We start from the raw sequence: 19,251 nt of genomic DNA on the forward strand, positions 1-19,251 counted from the left end.
CTGTTCTGCCCGTTACAATAATTATTGCGTGATTTTCTTGACCTTATCTCAACCCTAGAGCCCTTTTCACATATTTTCTCCCCATTCCTCTTTGAGGAGGGGGAGTGAGAGAGCGGCTGTGGTGGAGCTCGGCTGCCCACTCGAGCGGAACCATGACACCTACATATGTTAACAACCTCATCTTAAAAAAAAAATAAAACACCCTCATATCCCATTTTGACTATGACAAAATGGATAGGCCCTGACAGATTTTTTTGGTTTACTGACAGGATTAGTGTTCTGCCAGACAATCCAGCTGCACCAACTCACGCTGTCCTTGCACAGCTCTTGTATCCAATGCACAGGAGGGCAGGAGCACACAGCCGAGCGCGGGGAAGGAGCAGGACTGCCTTTTCTGGCAGCAGCTCACTGCCTCATATGAGTCCATTGCCTCAGCTGCAAGGCGAGCATGCCCCCCAGCCAGCACCATCTTCTGATGGGCGCTGTTTCTGGTGCGCGTTTGGAAAAGTTACCAGAAGTGAGTACTCTTTTCAGAGAGCAGTATGCCAACACAGGAGGGTCCCCTCCGTCCCTTCAGCCCACCCTAGCGCTGAGGGGACCGAAGGCTCCCCCCGGGCTGCTCCAACCCCGCAAGGCCTACCGAGTAGTTGTCAAGTGGTATTAGCGCATCATGCCATGAAAATGAGCGAGGTGCATTTACGGTTCCTTAACGGTGAACAGATTCTCCAAACTAATCTGTGATAAAAGAGCATTTCCTATAAGGAAAAATAAAACTTTCACCTATCTATTTCACAACAATGAAAGGTTCGGGAATCTAGTATTTCCACAGCTCAATGCCAAAATAGATTACTTAATTATTCATTTCTCCAGATCTTTTTGGTGTAAAATCTGAAAGTAACTCAAACAACAAAATCTTCAGAATAAATATGGGCATGTGTTAGAACTGAGAGAAAAAATCACAAGAACAGACTTTCACATGTTTTTCAGAACACCTACAAGTAAGTATCAGTTGGGTGTGGTGGCATCCTGTAAAATACCTTTTGTTAAACAGATGGAAATGAAACTTGTGTGCCATCAGCCTCTTGTGGTGGCATGTTGAGAAGTAGCAAAGCTAGTTAGAAAATAATACACATGTACAGATTTAAGAAATGGACAACGTTTCACTGTAGATGTTTATTCTACTTAAAGTAACAAAAACCTGTGAAGTCGTCATATAAAATACAATTTACAGAAATTTCTATCAAGTAAACCTAAACAAACACACTTGCTTTTTGCATACTTTTACGTATATCTTTAAATTAAAAACATCTCATTAAGAAAAATCTTACACCATAGTAGATGTTTGCATTTAATACCGCCTCTTTGCATTTTAACATTTTGTCTACGGGTTCAGAATACAGACCAATATTACTAATAATTAATATTACTAAATAATTAATATTTGATAATTATTAAAATTACTAAATAATTAATAATTAATATTACTAATAATTAATATTACCAATCTTCTGTTCAAACTTAATGCAGTTTTATACCTTTTTCAGTGGACAGTCTTATATACACTACCAGCATAAGCAGGGTCTGACAACAGTGACACTTTTTTTTTTTTCTTTTTTTTTTTTCAGGAGCAAAACACTTTTAGAGTGGAAAGTACAGGAAAATGGAGACATTTCTTAAATTTCCAGCAAGGTTCTGCCAAAAGAAAACCCAAGAAATGTCCCACATAATTAATTTAAATCGAAGAAATAAATTCCATGGCCCATTTAATAAACTTCTTTTATTTAACAAACTTCTTTTTCTTTCCTTTGGTATACCAATTCATTTGTAGTCTTAGCTCTTTGCCAATAGATGTCTGATTTTTTTAATTTTTTTGCTGGTTATAAAGGTGCTACTTTTATATACTCTTTAATTGCAGGTTTGTAAAAATGTGAAATTAAAAACCCCTCATCCACATGAAAAACTAGGTACGTTTTTTTTTGTTGTTGTACACTTAACAGATGGATTTCAAAACACAAAATGCCTGTATATAAAAAGGAAGATAGTGCACTTTAAGCTTATAACATTCCATTTTCAAATCCTCCGTCCAATAATCAGTAACACTGTTCTTCTGCAGCCTTCTCCTAAATACGCATGACCCTTGCATTGTAAAATAAACAAGACAGCAATATTTGACTCCTTGTTTAAAGCGTGTGCTGTGGGAACAACTTTGACACCAAAATATCACATACATGAGATGTAAAGGTATGGCTCCTAAGGTCTTGATTAAATTCTTTTACAAAATTACAATTCAAGTTACTGGAAAACATAACCTTATAATTTTAAAAAACAATATGGGCTCTTCTTAGACTTTTTCCATTTCTGTACTGTAAATGGAAATTTTAAGGTAAAGATGCAAGTAGAAAAAACAAAATCTCAGAACAGGTAACGCTGTGAATTTTTATAAGAAAAACATTATGCACAAAATGCAGCAAGTGAAAGTCCAGTATGTTCTTGCCTTTTACCTATTTGAATATTGTCGTTCACAGTTGTTCAAAAATTGCTAATTTGTCAGTACATTTTGTAAGGCTAGATTTACAACAGCATTTTTGCAAAGGTGAGAATATACAGTATATACAGAAGACATTGACTCAGTCCTTGCAGTGGTGTATATTATCTATGGAAAATATAACAGCAGTTATAGTTCTATGACTGATTAGTGGAAGATGAAGCTTCTGCTTCTGTTGGTTTCTGACCTTCCTTAGGTGTTTCTGGCTTCATCTCTTTACCGATCTCCCTACTTTTACTCCGATCTTTCCGATCTTTTCCTCTTTCACGATCTCGATCTCTGTCTCGATCTCGCTCTTTTTCCCTGCTTCGATCCCGGTCTCGGTCTCTGTCACGATCTCTGTCTCTGCTTCTTGATCGTTCTCTGTCACGTTGGTTTCTGTCTCTGTTTTTATCCCATTCTTTGTCTCTGTGTCTCTCCCAGTCCCTGTCTCTGTTCCAGTTTCTACCACGGTCTCTTTCCCAAGGTCTGCCATGTTCTCGATCCCTTTGTCTTTCCTCAAAGGGTCTGCTTTGTCGATTATCTGCTTGCTGAGGCTCTGGCTGATCTAAAACCTTGTCTTTACTTCCTCCTTCGTATCTCTCTCTCTGTCTCCCTTCAAATGTCTGGCCTCTAAATTCAAGATTTTTGCCTTCTCGGAAGTCAGATGCTGACCACTGTCCTTCTGACTCGGGCCCTTGCCCAGGAATACCAGAAAGAGGTGCAGACGGCCCAGCTTCCTCCCACGTCTCCTTTCTGTGGCCTGGTGGATGACTGGGAAGGTCCAGGAGTGGTCTTGGGGTTGGCTTCATATTTTGTGGTGACTGTGGTCCATGCTGTGTAGAAAATAAGGAAGGAATGGGACCCTTTTGACTTCCAAATCTTCCAGGGGCAGATCCTCTTTGTCCATCGTTACTTGGAGAAACATGCTCTTCTGAGAACTGTGGCGCTGGGCCTCTAAAATTAGGTCCATGAGGTCCTCCGTGTGCATTGAGCATCAGTGGTGCTGGAGGTCCTCCTTTCTGCCCAGACAAAGAAAACGGACCTCCAGCTCGGTTCTCCTCAAAGTGCTGTGGGAGAGGTCCACCCTCACCCTGAACTGGTGGAGATTCAGTTTGTTCTACAAATTGATGAGGCTGAGGGTTTCTTTGTTCTTCGTATTGCACCGCAGAAAGACCCCTGTCTGGTTCAAAGTGACCAGGTCCCTTTTCCTGAGAAGTAAACATTGGATTTGCCTCGTTTGACCAGGATACTTTGTGCATATCTTGCAAAGACTGACTGTCATTAGATGTGGAGAAATTAGGCTGAAAAGACGTACTTGGAGGTGTCAGAAGCAGCACTTTACGTAAAGGCCTGGATGTAGAAGGTTCTGCAGAAACTGCTTGACTCACATTTTCCAAAGTAACTTGAACAGTATTTTCAAACTTGCTATTAGGTGCCTCTTTTTGGAGCACTGCAGGAGGCTTTTCACTGGAAACCCAGTTATCACCACCGTAACTAAGCTGAGTAGCAGGAATTAAAGTTTTATCTTCCTTCCCAAGTGAAGTCTGCAAAGTGTTTGGAAAACTCGCTTGAGGGTCACAGCTCTGGTTTAAAACTTGTGCTTGCTGATTGGAAGATGAAGGTAAATCTACTTTTTGCGCAGCCTGTTGGTTCTGATGGAACAACTCAGTCTCTATTAGGGAAGATTTTGGTGGAGGTGACATTAAAGCATCAGACACCGAGAAGTGAGCCACTGAAACACCAACAGCTGCTCGTTGTTGTCTGAGGGCTTCTTCTTGCTCCTCAGTTTGTCGTTTCTGCTCTTCTAATTGTTTGTTTAATTCTTCTAACATTTTTTGCAGTTCCACCAAGGATGAAGACGCAGATAAATCTGGCACATACGAGGCAGGTGTTTCCACGGAAGTGTTTTTAGTGTCTGTATACATTTTGTTAGGTAAATCATCAACCGTAACTTTTGCTTCCTCCAAGATAGTTTTGTCTTCCAGATCATAGGCCTCGTCCTTTAGTTCTGCTGTGTTACTGGGCTTCTCCACACTATACAGTTTTTTGCTTTCACCGGTCTGCATTTCAAAAGCTTTCTCTGGATCATCTTCTTCTTCGGTATCGTATGGCCTGTCATCCTCCTCATCTTCTATAGCTTTGTCTTTTGACATCTGTCCAAACTGTTGTACAATGGGATCTAGCAAAGGAACAGCTGACACACCTCCATCCACAGCTGCTTTAGCTTCCTGATTTGAAGACTGGACAGTTTCAGTCTCCTTAGCAAGAGGTTCAAAAGTCTTCTTTTTACCAAAAAGTGTCTGGGGGATGTACTCAAGAGGTGTGGTAGTTTCTGAGGATGAAGAATGCGTAGCAGTAGCACTTGTAGAAGCGGTAGCTGAAACTGGTGGTGGTACAGTACTTGTGGTTCCACTCTTAGTCGAGGACGGTATTTTTAATACTGAAGGTGTAACTGATGAGGTTTCTGGAACGGGAAGTGGGGGTGGAGGTGGAGGAGATCCAGGTAGTGTTGTACTTACAGCTGAGTCTCCCGAATACAGTGTGTATTTCGGAGTTTTCTTTTCTTGTGAAGAAGCTACTGGCCCCTTAGAGTACAGCGATGTTTCTGTTTCCTCTTGCACCTGAATTCGGCTGCGCTTTTTCTCTATTTTGTCTGTATCCATGGTAGTAGCAAGACGCTTCCCTTTCTGACAGATAACCAATCCAAGAATTAAATTCGGACGTGAAGACTCGAGACCTGAAAGGAAACACAAAGATTGCATGTGTAAAAAAACTACTATTTTTTATCTGTGTTCTCAATAGGGACTTATCATTTTATATAATGGCAGCTATGAGTCATAACAGTAACAGTTCTTCTAAATTTCATGCAGTGACATTATCCCATAAGCCTATGTGTCTATATTTAATTACTATTTATATAAATTTGTATACAGTAACTAAAAATGTTTTAATTCTTTCCCTGATATTTTTTTAATATTGCAGTAACAGGTGAATCTTACTGAAAGATGTCCTTGTAAATGTCTCTGCTGTTCAAAAATTAAAGAAAGTTTTCCTATTTTTGTATTATTACTTTCTACTTATTATTGTCCACTTCCTCCCCCAATCAAATATTTCCTTTCTAAATGCTTTGCAAATACCTTATATACACAGAGATACTGATAAGTGAGAAAACCTGGACAAGCAATCTAACTTTCTGTAGGGCTACGTTGGAATTGAAGAACTAGAAATAAAGAGAAAAAAACTAATGCTATTAAAACAAACAAACAGACAAACAACAACAACAACCACTTCACTTTCTGTTACAAAGAAAGCACGAGGCATTGTTAAACTTAATAATTACATTTCTGTTCTAATCTGTGCTAAAATACCGGACTGACATTTACACCATTCCATCAAGGTGACTTTTAACACTGTTGTAGAATTGAGTTTGATGCCACAGACCCTTCCCTAAGTAAGAAATGTGAGCAGAATTACTCCATTGTGAAAGCTTCAGGCTTGAATCCCTGGAGAAGCATTTCCAGAAATGACCAGAAAGTTTCCCATAAAGAGGAAAAATGCAAACAGCTGAAGGTCCGTTTCACATTATTGTATTCCTTCCTTGTACATTCACATTTCCCACAGGCGCTCGTGGAAGACAAATACAACCAGAATAAAGAGCAGGGAATAAATCCTTTAACATACAGTCAGTGGCAAATGTAGAAAAAACATATAAAGAGAGGATTTTAACTTCTGGATTTAGTGACTTGAGATCCTCATTTGGGAGCCATATTAATATTTGCATCCAGCAAGGAACCAATAATACAGAAATGAAACTAACAGCAAAGAGATTTACTGTGGTTATACGATGAGGACTCTAAAACCTACACTGTCCCTTATATTCATGACCCTTAAGTAAGAGTTTCAAAGAGGTGTAATATATGAATTTATGTATATCTTTAGTCTCTTCCTAAACAAAACCAACTGCTCACTAAGGAACAACTTATAAATAACTAATGATTGCCACTGAAAACTTCTTGATACCAGCAAAAACCCAAACTTCCCATAGTTGCAGATAAATTCTATTTGCCATTACCAGTCATAAGTATGAACCTTTGCTGAAACAACGGAATTCAAAGTTTTAAGGGGGCTCCTAAATTTACTATCTTATGAGAAAATTACATCAGCTGTTTTTATTTGTATAGCTGAAATTATATTCACGTACGCTAAGAAAGAATGAAATGAGGTAAGCCTATTTCTTAAGTTCAATGTGAGGTTTCCTCAGCAAGAGGATTATAACCAGGTAAATCAAGACGATGACTTCTTCAACACAGCTTCATTAAGCATAAATATTTCATTAAGCAGTAACCTGCCTAAATTCTGAAATTCTGTGTTCTTCTGACTGTGACTGGTGATAGTGCAGCACGCCTGTTTTAGCCACAGAATGGAGAGACCAGCAAAATCTGGTTACTCACTAGAAGGTCTTTGCAAAAAGACAGAAAAAATTGGGGCCAATGCAAAATCTACTTGAAGTTTCCTATCAGAAGCAGCTCTCATTTTAAGTATTTTGAAAAAAAATAACACTGAAATTTGATTGAATGCATTCTAGTTCCACAGCTGATTTCAGATTACTTCAAAGTTCAGTGTTTGAGTTTTACATAGTTCTGTGGTTGAGAGGATGTTGGCCATGCTGGTTTAAATAAACTTCTATTTTTCATTTAGTAGCACATATTATTTCCTACTTGTACATTTAAAATTCAGTGCCAAGTTTTTTCCTCCAGATAGAGTATTTCAGTATTTTGTGTTGCCAATTTTCACTTTCTTCCATGGTTAGAAATATATATATATACACACACGAATTATCAATGCATCAAGAAAATGACCTAGCTATACTAACCAAAACTAAGACTTGCTTATAATTTAGTTTGCTTATAATTCTATACAGATTGCCCTTGTGAGAGGGCAGGGACGGCAAGATGTACAACGAAAGGAGGCAGGACAGGAACTAAACAAGTAATTATCTTTGGTGAATCTAAGATTATTTGGAAAGGATCACAAATCCTTGATTCACCCAGTTAAAAACTCCTTTCAACCCACTGCCTAAAAGCAATCCTAGCAATTCTGATCACTATAGTTTACTACCCCAGATGAAGTTACATTAATACATAACATCAGGGCATAGCTCAAAAGACAGCTTACTTGGGAAGACTGTGTACACTCTGAAGAGACTCAATAGTTAGGTATGATTCACTCTGAGTGACTGCTTTACATTTTTTCTTTATCAGCAGGTGAGTAAGGACTCCACATTTGGTCAGCATCGACCCGTGCAGAGGATCTCTCAAATCTGTGTTCACCCTACAACTCCTCGTAAGCATTCACTGTTCTTCTGTCGTTAACGTATTGGTTATCTGCCCTTCTGCAGAGACCTGTGATTTATCCAACTAGTCACAACATGCATCTCAAACACTGACTAATTGAAACGAGCAGGTTTCAAAAATCTATTGGACTGTGTATCTAAAATTAACAGCAAAAAGATAGAAAAACAGTTCTGAATCCCTGTAAGAGACAGAGATCATCGCTAATAAAATCAGAGTCAAACTTAAACACACGTTCAAGATAAATTCCAAAGCTAAATTAACAACGGTTATAACTGAATCTGTTTAGTTTGGTCAGAGAAGAAATCCATTACAATTTTACATTTTGATACTGTAGTTTTCAACAGATGCCTAACCCAGTTTCTAAATTCATTCAATCCAAAGCGATCACACAGTAAGTGCTTCTTTTGGATGGAAATATACAGCCAGACCAGCACTTCAAAGCTCAGTCCCATTCCATTTCCATATCCGTAAATAGGTTTCAATATCCATAAATAGGTTAAGTGCCTAATTTTAGGTAATAACTAAATGAAAATGTTGGCTGCAGTCTCCAACTATTGCTCAATAACTATCTTTCACAAGCAAGCATTTTAAGTGCTGCAAGCTATGTTAGTAGCTTTTGATGCTAAATTATTTATAAAATATTGTTAAATGCATTTGAAGACCACGATGGTGTTATCAAGTTACATCCTGTAATTAAATCTATTTAAACAAGATGTATTAAATATTACTATGGGATTAATATTTTTTTTTTTCGTTAAATACGTTTTTTATTTTCATGAAATCAGTTTTGCAGTATTTATCTACGTAATGGCCACATATTGTCCCTACCATCCGCAGCTGCTAGGAAGTTAACTGTACCACTAAGGATACATCCCTAATTTCTGTACACTGATGGCAAAACTTAGGGAACAGACCTATGCCACACTTTTAACTGCAGAGACCAATACAAGCAAAGCTGTAATCATTATCAACACACCGTTTAAATACTTGTCCCAGTTAATTGTGAAAGCATGATTGAAAACTATCAAGTTGGTGTATCTGGATTCAGTGATAGAGATCACTTCCACCGCTGTAACACTGCTGCACATTACGGTACATTTGCTGAATGGGAGTGGCTGACATCAAAAATATGTTGTTCTACTACTGCTGCTTTCCATACTGCTATGAGTACTCTAAATATCTTGAAGAGATTTCATGCCTTCATACTTAAAAACACTTCCAAGCTTAAACTAACGGAAGAGATACTGCGGCATGCCCTCTGCTGATACACTTTTTAAATTAAAATTCTTCTATTTTAAATATACATTTCCGATACATTTTAAATATACATTTCCGATACATTTCCAACATTGCCAATAAATCCCTCCATAAGTGCGTCTTCCTAGTGCTAATAATGACTGATTATACCTTTTAATTTTTTTTCAAAGTGTTTTCAGATCTACAGATGAAAGTGCTAAATAGTGTTGTGTGTATGTGAAACGAGACAAACAAATTCACATACAGTAAACTACCAGAAAAAAAAAAAAAACAAAAACACAATGCTGAACATCCCACCAACAGATAATATCTGGTAATAAATATCTGAGGTGGTTGAAGTGAATAAATGTGAATATCCTTCCACGTTCCTCTATATTTATATCACCCATGACAAAGTTTTGTAGATCTTCTAGGCACTACAGCAGGTCAGAGGTCCTCAGTTGTGTTCCAAATCCAGTCCATCAGAAAGCAGGATTCATAACAGATTCATAATCCGTATGCACCTGATGGAGCTGGTTGATACAGCTGGAATATCTTCCAGCTAGGACTTCTGGAGTGATGGGATTATTGTCCTCCCCCTCCTCCCGCCCCCAGTCATATTTATCAAAGTATCTTACACTGTCATGTTTTTTGAGTACTTGCTAAACTCTATTTGAAGGTACACAAATTTAAGGAGACAATGACCACTTTCCAAAAAATATCTTTATTGGGTATAAAAAACAGTAAATTCCATCAGATGTCAGTAACAAGTATGTATTACAAGTCTTTTACGCTGCGGTATTAATACATGCCTGCAAGTGTTTATAGCTATGTTTCTTCTGGGCAATTACCTCCAGTTTTGAAAGAACTTTTCCTATTTACATTTTGTAAAAACCAGCCTGACATTCCTCATTTCTATACTAATACTAACAAGTCTGTCTACTTTTGCCAGGCCTCCACTTTAAAAGCTTCATTTGAAATGAAATCTACAACAGAAATATAAAAGATAATGTACAAGGACAGCCTATGTTTGCTCAAGAATGCAAGGAGGGGAAGATCATTTAAATGCTTCCCTAGAGCAGGTTAAGACAGGCTCAGAGTGTATGAGAAAAATCTTGTCCAAGAACACAAAGCAAGCGCCCTTTGCAATTTCATGCAGGAAAGAAGAGTATTTTCCTAGCATTACATTACTTGTTGGTGGTGTTTTTTTGTTATTGTTTTTTGAGTCGTATGCCATTAACATGTGAAAACCTGGCCAGGCAGAACACACCTCTGTTTATGAAGATAAGCCCTGAGAATGCTTTATTGAGTTTAGTCCTAAACTTGTATTTGGGTAGCAGAGGACAGTCAGCTTGTCAGAAAGGTCAGCTCCTTACATGTTTTAGTGTGTAATTATTTTGCGCTGTTTAGTATTTTGCAAACCATCCTTACAACAATGAAGTATTGCCTTCATTGTAACCTGTAGCTCTTAAGCTCCTCAACCTGTTACTCTATATGAAAAAAGGTACTTATTTGGAAACTAAGCATATGCACCGCCTCCATCCTCAGATGAAGGTGACTTCAAATTTTGTAATATAAAGGTGTTTCACATCTGAATTCATTCTCATTTCTTCTGTTTCCATGTTCAATGCACAAAGATGGAGCAAATTCGAGCCATACATTACTGCTGATAACTCTAACTAAAAATAGAAGAGCGTAATATATACCAACCTATACCACCTACTGTCTGCCACCTACGCAAAAGGAATTTGCCTGCTCCCAGGCAAACCAATGTTCTGAAGTCAGTGATTTGTCTGGAACTTGATCCAGGTAGCACAGAATATTTCAGACCCCGTGTACATGCATATTGCATGCACAGCGTAATACATACCATGAGATAACAACAATGTAGTGAAACCATAAACGTTACCTTTGTCTTCAGAGATTTCTTGACTGCTCCGTGGGATAAGAGTCTCCTATGTGATTTAGGGGACAGCACATGGCTTGTAGGGACCTAAAACTTGGTGGATTTATGGGTTGTTGAAAGTAGGGTCGGTTGAATGTTCTGATAATGTTTGCTTGTTTGTCTCAATATAGTGGCTGTTCTATGTACTCCATTTGATGGGTAAACAAATCCTCCTAACAGCAGAGATTTATCTTGTTGGAAAGGCTATGTGAGTTTCAGACCATGTCACCTTGAGATGATTGACTTTGCAATTTTTTCCTATATGCACACTTTTAAAATGTTTTTATAAAATTATGTATTTTTTAATTCTGCTTACATTAAACATTCAAAACCAATTGGTCTCTGATTTACTCGTTTTGTAATTTTACCTAGCAGTTAACCTCCCCTAAATTTTGTGCTTACCTGGTCCCTTAAAGGGCAAGAGGTTGGAAGGAATTGGGTCCTTAGAACTCAGTGGGATCAGGTAGAGATTCTTGACATGTCTGTTGTTATTAGTTACAACACCAAAACAACGACGACTGCTAAAATAGGAGTAGAGAGAGATATAGGCAACTTCTTCTTCTTCTGTGGCAGGATGGAAACGAATCAAACGAATCAAAAACAATTCCTGAAATACAAAATCAAAGTGGAAAAATTCAACCTGTAACACATCAGCAAATAAAATCGTTTTCCACTTTCATCCAATATAGGATGAAAGTCTGGAGCAGCTTTAAACCAAGATTTAAGAAAATACTGTCATTCAATTGGTAATATTAAACCAGAATCAATTTTGTCATTTTCAGAAAGACCAACTATTTACGTATCTCACATCAAGCTACACCTCTTTAGGTTCACAATATTCAAATAATTATGAAAGAAATGGAAAATTCTTAGATTATATTTGCATACTGGGCTTCATTTTTACTAAATCCATAAGGGTTTTAGTAGTAAAATTTATTACATACACTTACTAATAATTTCCTAGTCTTTTAAAATTGAATTTCTATCTTCAGTAACTGAATAAATAGATTGTTTATATTCAATCATTAAAAAACAATAGGTTGTATGAATGTTTAACTACTACACAGGGGAAAGACGATTGGCAGCTCAACAGGCAAACCTGTTTCTTCAATAAATCAAAAATTTCAATGGAATAAGTGGTAGCAGGAGTTTTCTAGGTATGATCGACATCAATATAAATTAGTAACAAGGAAATTCTATCAAAAGCTGCTGTATATTTCTTCCTGGTTTTCCAAAGGATTTTAAGTAAATACCTTACAAAGTGAAGATTGGAGTTTGCCAACATAATCCCAGACTGCCTTCGGTGAGATCTTCCCACCAATATGAATCGTGTCTGGTAAATCCTAAACAAGAAGCATTACATGGTCGTATAAGAAAAGGAAAGAGAGGCTACAGTTTTGAACCAGCACAGATTGCCCCATCCCAGTAGCTTAGGCGATAATACAGTACTATGTTTTACTGAACTTGCACATATACATTCCTAATTTCAGACAGGCTGTTTCCAAAACGCAAGGAGTTCATTATGGCATATTACTGGAAGGCTGGCAGTACACACAAAACAGAAAAAGCACTGCCTGACGAAGATAGCAGTGGAAGGTCAAATACTTTTGTATGCCTATCAGCCGATTCTATTTGTTAGCTTTGCTTTTACAGGGAACCTGTTATATGTAGTATAGCTTTTATCTACGCTTTCAATTGATCTGAAATTTTTGCACCCATATGAATTCTAGTTAGCTTCCTGTCATGATGACAGTGAAACCTGTTTTAGCAAAAACAACAAGAGAGCCACCAACCCTCCTAAGAAAAGACCTAAACTACACGCCTGAAACCCTCAATCACAACAAATACACTTCTTCAGAGAAGTTAAGTAACTGCTCAGTTGTTTCATCACAAGCTGTCATACTACCTAATTAGTTGAATGTAAACCCTCCCAAAATATAAAAGCAGTTGCATCAAAGTTAATCAAAGGATGATATTTTTAATAAATGGCCAAACTTTTCTAATAGATCACATCAGTGATCCATCCATCTGTTTGTGAGCAGAACAAGGCATCTCTTTCAAAACACATGCTGATGATGCTTCTCGTCAAAACCTGATCTTGAAATCAAGCTATTATTCTATGTTAGATACTAACATATATAGAAACATATTAACAGACATGAGAATTCTTCACAAATAGGTGAGGAATTTTTTTTAAAAGGCTTTCTCTCCTCCCCCCTGCCTCAGGCTACTGTTCCTATTACTAAAGGAGATTACTAAAGGGATGCAATTTTTTTTTTTGTTACACGTCCAATATAACACCATACACAGTGACCCCAGCCTTTCTAACAACAGGAACTGCAATACATTCTAAACGCATAAACATGTCAGTGCTAACCTCACTAAGATAATCAAAGCACCCGGAGACAGGATATGCTTTAGTGATAAATTTGGCCACACTCTGCAGATTAATAAATCCTTTCCAAATGGTGTTGAGGCGAGAGAGGAAGAGAGAAGTATCGCTGCCTTGAGGTGAGCGTGGCTCAGCAACGCTGCAAAACAAATCCAAAAGAGAAACGTTATAGAGCACAGTAAGAATGCTTCCTTCTTCTTCTTTTCTTCCCTCCTCTTATTGATCAATTACTTTATTTTAAAAAAGCAAGTAACAGAAGCCTTAGTAAATGCTTTGTTAATGTTTTCCACTTTCATCCAATATAGGATGAAAGTCTGGAGCAGCTTTAAACCAACCCTCACAAACACTTAATATATTTGAATGCACATGCAGATTTAAAGTCAAATATCTTATAAGTTTTATTTATCTGTTAAAACACATTGAAGAATTTTTACTGTCAATATATAACGATGCTCAGAAAATTTTACCAACTAGAGAAGTTAAACAAGGAGATGACAAATTAAAAATTTAAAGTTCAGGTAATCGCATTGAAAGTTGAACATGCCTTTTGATTATTGGCAGGGGAGGGTAAGAAGCAAAGGGGGACAAACAAACTGAACATAGCGACACCAGAGATTCAGTGGCTTAGCTTACTATTAAATATACACACCTGATATTGGGTGACTGATGAACAGCTAAGTATCTTGGATCTGCTGAGGACGATGGCTTTGTTAATATTGATTTGGGGACAGTCATAACTGGTTTTGACATTTCCTGCTTTGTCTCCCCTGTTAAAACTTCACCAGATGCAGTACCAGAACGCAGGGCTGTGGTCGTAGTACCAGAGGAGCCGCTCATTGGTGTTCTAGGCTCTCGGCCAGAAACTGTTACAGTTGTGACAACTGCACCAGTGCAAGAGGCAGGAAAAGTCGAAGGTTCTTCAGATGAAGTATCTGTGTTGTCATGGCCTTGGGTTGTAGGAATGGAAGTTCTTTCTAAGCTTGACTGGGAAACTGCTTCTGCTGCAGGTGCAACTTTGGTTTCCTCTGTGTTTTCAGAGGCTGCCTCTTTAGCAGGCTCCGCTGCTGCTGATGGTGCAGAACTTTCATATTTTCGCTGAACTTCTGGTTTAGATTTTGACACTGCTTTTTTAGCAGAAGCCATTAATTTTATCTTCTTCGGTGGTAATTCATCTTCAGATGCTGAAATCTGACCTACAAAATTAATTTTGAAGTGTTTTTGATTACTGTTTAACAATGAAAAGGTCTGAAGAGAAAAACAAGTAAGCAAGCAATGCTCTTAATAATCCTTTTACTTCAGACAAAGTCAACACTGTAGATACCTGTACGGATTTTGCAGTTCAGGTCAAAAAGATGGGCTCGATGTTCATTTGTTGTATCCTTACACATACTGCTAAAAACGTCTAGAGAAGGAGCACTATTTACATTTTGTACAGTTTGGGTTGACTTCTGCTGCTCCTGGAAATGAACAAACACAGAAAACATTCTGGTTGATTGCTAAATTCAATCATAAAAAAATACTTTTGAAACCGTTAATTCCAGTTCTTTAAAAAGATATTAAGGGCTGTGCAGAACTACTGCTCTGAGCAGCACTGACAAAAAGATGGAATTTTGAACTATTCTTCCCCTTTTATCATTTGTTTAAGAATATCATGTCAAACAGAGTTCTCAAATAGTATTTGTCCTCATTTCATTTCATGTAATTCTGAAGTAGATACTATCACATTAACTGCTTCCTGAGAATACAGAATTGTAATACTGATCACATTTTTGGGGGGGGAAACAATTGGCTAAGATTTTGCTGTAAACTGAGGTTGTCTGAAAAACACGCATCATCTGATATTTTAGAAGCACATGCGATATATGCCCGATATTAGGTTGTTGCATTCCTTCAAACCAAAAGGAAAATGCTCATAGCGCACCTACTAGGTGATATTCTTACAGTTCATTGAAACAACCTGCATTTCTGATACAAAATTTGAGGCCCTAGTTAGCATTTATCTCCCTTGGCACCTCCATGCTAAAGCAATAGCTAATACTTACATCAGAATCAGACACCGGGGGAGAATCTTCCATATTTACATCTGGCACTTGTTCCCGTTTTACAGCTGCTTTCTTGATCTCGTGTGATTTGTTTCTTGACTGTAACATCTGAGAGAAACAAAAACACTTTAGTAACAAGTCTGCATACTGATTTTATAATTTTATTTTGTATTTTCTTATCAGTTGGCTAGTGGAAGAGAAAAAGCTTACGTTATTCATATTTCATTAGGAAGAAAACAATATATTAATTATGGGTGGTAAGGGCTGGTGAAGTTACTGTTAGTTCATATCTAAGGACACACTGGAGAATTGTATTGCTTACCGCTTTGGCTGGTTTCTCCTTCCATACAAACAGTTCTTTAGATACAAGTTCTTCGGGTTTCATTCTCACTAGTTTTGACAGTGAGATTTCTCCACGAAGAACACGATGAAGAAGTCCCTAAAAAAAAAAAAAAAACACACTTTGTTGCCATGCTGAATAACTTAAGCAACTAACATGATTTGCAGTGCTGGACTGTCAAAACCCTTTCAGGTTTCTTAATTCCCTATTAAAAATGCCAGTTAATCTTAAGAAAACTTAGCACGGTGCAGCAACCAGAAACTAATGATGAAATCATCATGAAGTATGAATTTTCCACATTACCATAAAATATACTATCAATTCTACTGAACAGGAATTTCGAGAGATGAACTGCCACTCCTGTTTCATATCTATAGTAGAATTTTTTTTAAAGAAATTACGTTGTCTAGTCACTATTCCCATCTGCACCAGCTTCTTTTTCCTTTAAAAGATAAATTATCATGTACACAAGTGGTCTCTCATACAAACCACAGAACGTCACAGAAGAAAAACATTTATTTTTTTTCTAAGAATGCCATTCAATAAACAAATATTTCGCTACAAAGGCCAATCTTAATAAATACACGCGATCCAACTGGACTTCCATTCCAACTGGATTATTTAATATTTGAATGGCTTTCAAACAATTTTTTAGAGCATAATTCATAAGTCTCTCTCTTGAAACTACATATTGATGTATTATTTAAAAAACAGAATATATTTCAGTATGTTTACTGTTTAAGTAAATTCCAAACCTGATTTTTTGGGTCGTCGAGATCGAACAGGATTCTACGGTATCTACTCTTGTATCGGTTGTCCGTAACTTGAAACAAATTAAACACCTCCTTTTCAATATTGAGTGCTACTTCCCCTACTTCACTCTCTGTCATGACCAGATCATCACTATCATTGACTCTGTTAAAAACAAGAAAGGGTATGCGCATTTATGTTAGGCACAAATTCTTCAGGCAGCATTCATAAAAACTAAATTTTCAGAGGAAGGAGTTAACCACGCTTTTATTCACTCAGTGAGGACTTCCTTAAAACACATTTCAAAGCCAAAGTCTATCTCAGGACCTCAAAATGTCAACAATGGCAACCTTTTGCTACTGTCTACAGAAGACCACGGAAGACAGCCTTAACGAACTGAAGCCAGGTCAGTCCTTACAAATCCTCCTACTCATGACACTGCAATTAATTTTTTGTTGTTGTTTTTTGTCATGAGCTACTGAGGGAGCTAGAACACTTCAGTTTTAATCTTAGACCCTCCACTGTGAACAGCATTTCTATTTCAGAGACACTACCAGAGCACAGTGGCCTAAGTCTTGACAGCTGACAAGAGCTTTAATATTTGTGGGACAATGTTTCAGCTTTTTTTTTTTTTTTAAAAAAAAAAAAAAGTAATACAGTTGCTAACTTTGGGAGAAGAAGGAACCTCTGCCTCAGCAAGCCCTTGCAACCTTTCACTGTGATATTCCCTACACTATGCTTCGTACAACCCCTACATCTCCAAACACCACCATTGCCAGATATCAGCTTCAGGTCACCTGCATTATAAACATCTCTATGCTGTGATTTAATTCTTCAACTGTAATTGTCTCTCACTACAAATGGGATAGTGACGTTTTTTTAAAGGCTTTTTCACATGCCCAATTCTTTGGCATCAGATTTTTTATTTTTAATAAAGCTCTAATGCTAAAAATACTTGTAGTAATTTCTAGCACAAATTAAATCCCTTAGTATCACTTAGCAAGAAAGAAACAAAACTCTGCAGGCTAACCCTTTACTTCTAGTTGTAGTTTCCTATATAAAATAAGTGCTTTGAATTCCCACCCACCTCTTCCATAACATTTCTTTTAGGGACTGACGAATATATTGTCGAATCTGTGAGTTGGGCTGCGACTGGATAGGGCTAGCTTGTGTTTTTGCTTGACTACTTCCAGATGCAGTAGCTGTTAAAACAAAGAAGAAAATGCAGTATTAAATGCTTAACATTATAACTTCCTGTTTATGAAGACCAGCTGTCAACCTATAAGGAAGTCTGTGAAATACCTCTGGAGAACTACCAAGTATATAATTTAAGCCATCCATTTTTAAAGCCTTTTTAAAAAATGTGTAAAAGTTGACTTTTTTAAGAAGAAGTTTGCCTTTGATCCTGCAGAGAGCACTTCTCAGAGACTGTCTGAAGAGTTTAAAAGAGTTGCATTTTGGTTGTAAAGGTTGAAAATCTCAGTCACAAGCTATGCAAGAAAATTAAAAAAAAAAAAAAGACACCACCTTCAAAGATTCCTGAGTTGGACTTCATGATTAAACTTCAAAATAAACAAACAAACATTTTCACAAAGTATATATACGTTCAAGCCATTTGGTTGCTAGTATGAGTATCACACTGTCGCTATAAACTATCAGATCTTCTCATTTACTTTCCAGTTAAACTCTAGATTTAATACTATAATATTTAATAATTAAATATTAAAACCATTGCTCAAACTGCGGCTATTTAATTCCCACCAACTATTCCATTCACAATATCCCAAACTGCCATTTAATGTTTTTTCTAACATCAATATATTGACAATACACATAATGCACAAGAAAATTTACAAATTACAAGCGAAGACTCCATATACTGAAGTTATAATTGCACAGGACTTTAAAAACAAGCATTTCTGTAGGTTGCATTTCACCTGTCCACATTTTGGCACTGATGGGAACAGTTCAGCAAAACGTAATAAGCCAAAACACACTCTCCATCCAGCAAACGTGATGTGCTCCACTTCAGTTTGCCAGAAGTATCGTTTACAGGACATCAGAGTTACCGTGGGCAGAGTTACCGTGACACATTCGTTGTCACAGCACAAAGGTTCCGAGGGAAACCAAGAAACAACTCCTGAGATGAAGTTGTTCTCATTAGAAAAGCTAAAGTTAATTCCCCAAAAGTCTTTTGTCTCCTCATAAATCTGCATTTGACTACTGACCAGTTTGTGATTTCTTAATTTTTTAATTATTATCTGATGTTTTTAGCTAGCAAGGTCTTGTAATCAGAATTAGTCCCACAGCCCCATCTGCAGAGAGCTATGTGCTTCCCGGGAAGGATGCAGAAATTCAACTCTGGTTAATTTCACCACAAACCAAATGGACCCTTTTGGTCTTCCATACCTGCTACAGTGAGAGCAGACATTATCAGGAAGGGTCTAACAACCGATTTTTCTCAGACTTGAGGGGGACAAAGGTAGGGAGCGCCCTTCTGAAGCCCAGTTCGCCCAGTTCAAGAAATCCTCTAACAGCATACTGTTTGAATAGAAATACACCTCAGAAAGGGGAAGATTTGGATTACCTGAGAAACAATGTCACTACTCATTTCTGAGTGAAACAGCCTTCCCACCTTGGCCGGTCGTTAAATTCTGTTAGACGC

At 37.5% G+C, this 19,251-nt stretch overlaps 1 protein-coding gene across 1 annotated transcript; it reads right to left on the bottom strand.

Moving 5' to 3' along the window:
* Positions 1–1,511: 1,511 nt before the first annotated feature.
* On the bottom strand, positions 1,512–18,533 carry LOC113840963 (death-inducer obliterator 1-like). The gene is made up of 11 exons (XM_072038535.1): positions 18,524–18,533; positions 17,674–17,788; positions 16,592–16,751; positions 15,819–15,935; positions 15,497–15,604; positions 14,776–14,911; positions 14,104–14,647; positions 13,440–13,593; positions 12,316–12,405; positions 11,465–11,669; positions 1,512–5,264 (listed from the first exon to the last, which is right to left on the bottom strand). Exons 1-11 carry the CDS (start codon positions 18,531–18,533, stop codon positions 2,683–2,685), a joined length of 4,221 nt encoding a protein of 1,406 aa, XP_071894636.1. The 3' UTR covers positions 1,512–2,682.
* Between the last annotated feature and the right edge of the window lie 718 nt (positions 18,534–19,251).

Source organism: Anas platyrhynchos, chromosome 5 (genome assembly GCF_047663525.1).
Source record: "Anas platyrhynchos isolate ZD024472 breed Pekin duck chromosome 5, IASCAAS_PekinDuck_T2T, whole genome shotgun sequence".
Lineage (NCBI taxonomy): Eukaryota > Metazoa > Chordata > Aves > Anseriformes > Anatidae > Anas > Anas platyrhynchos.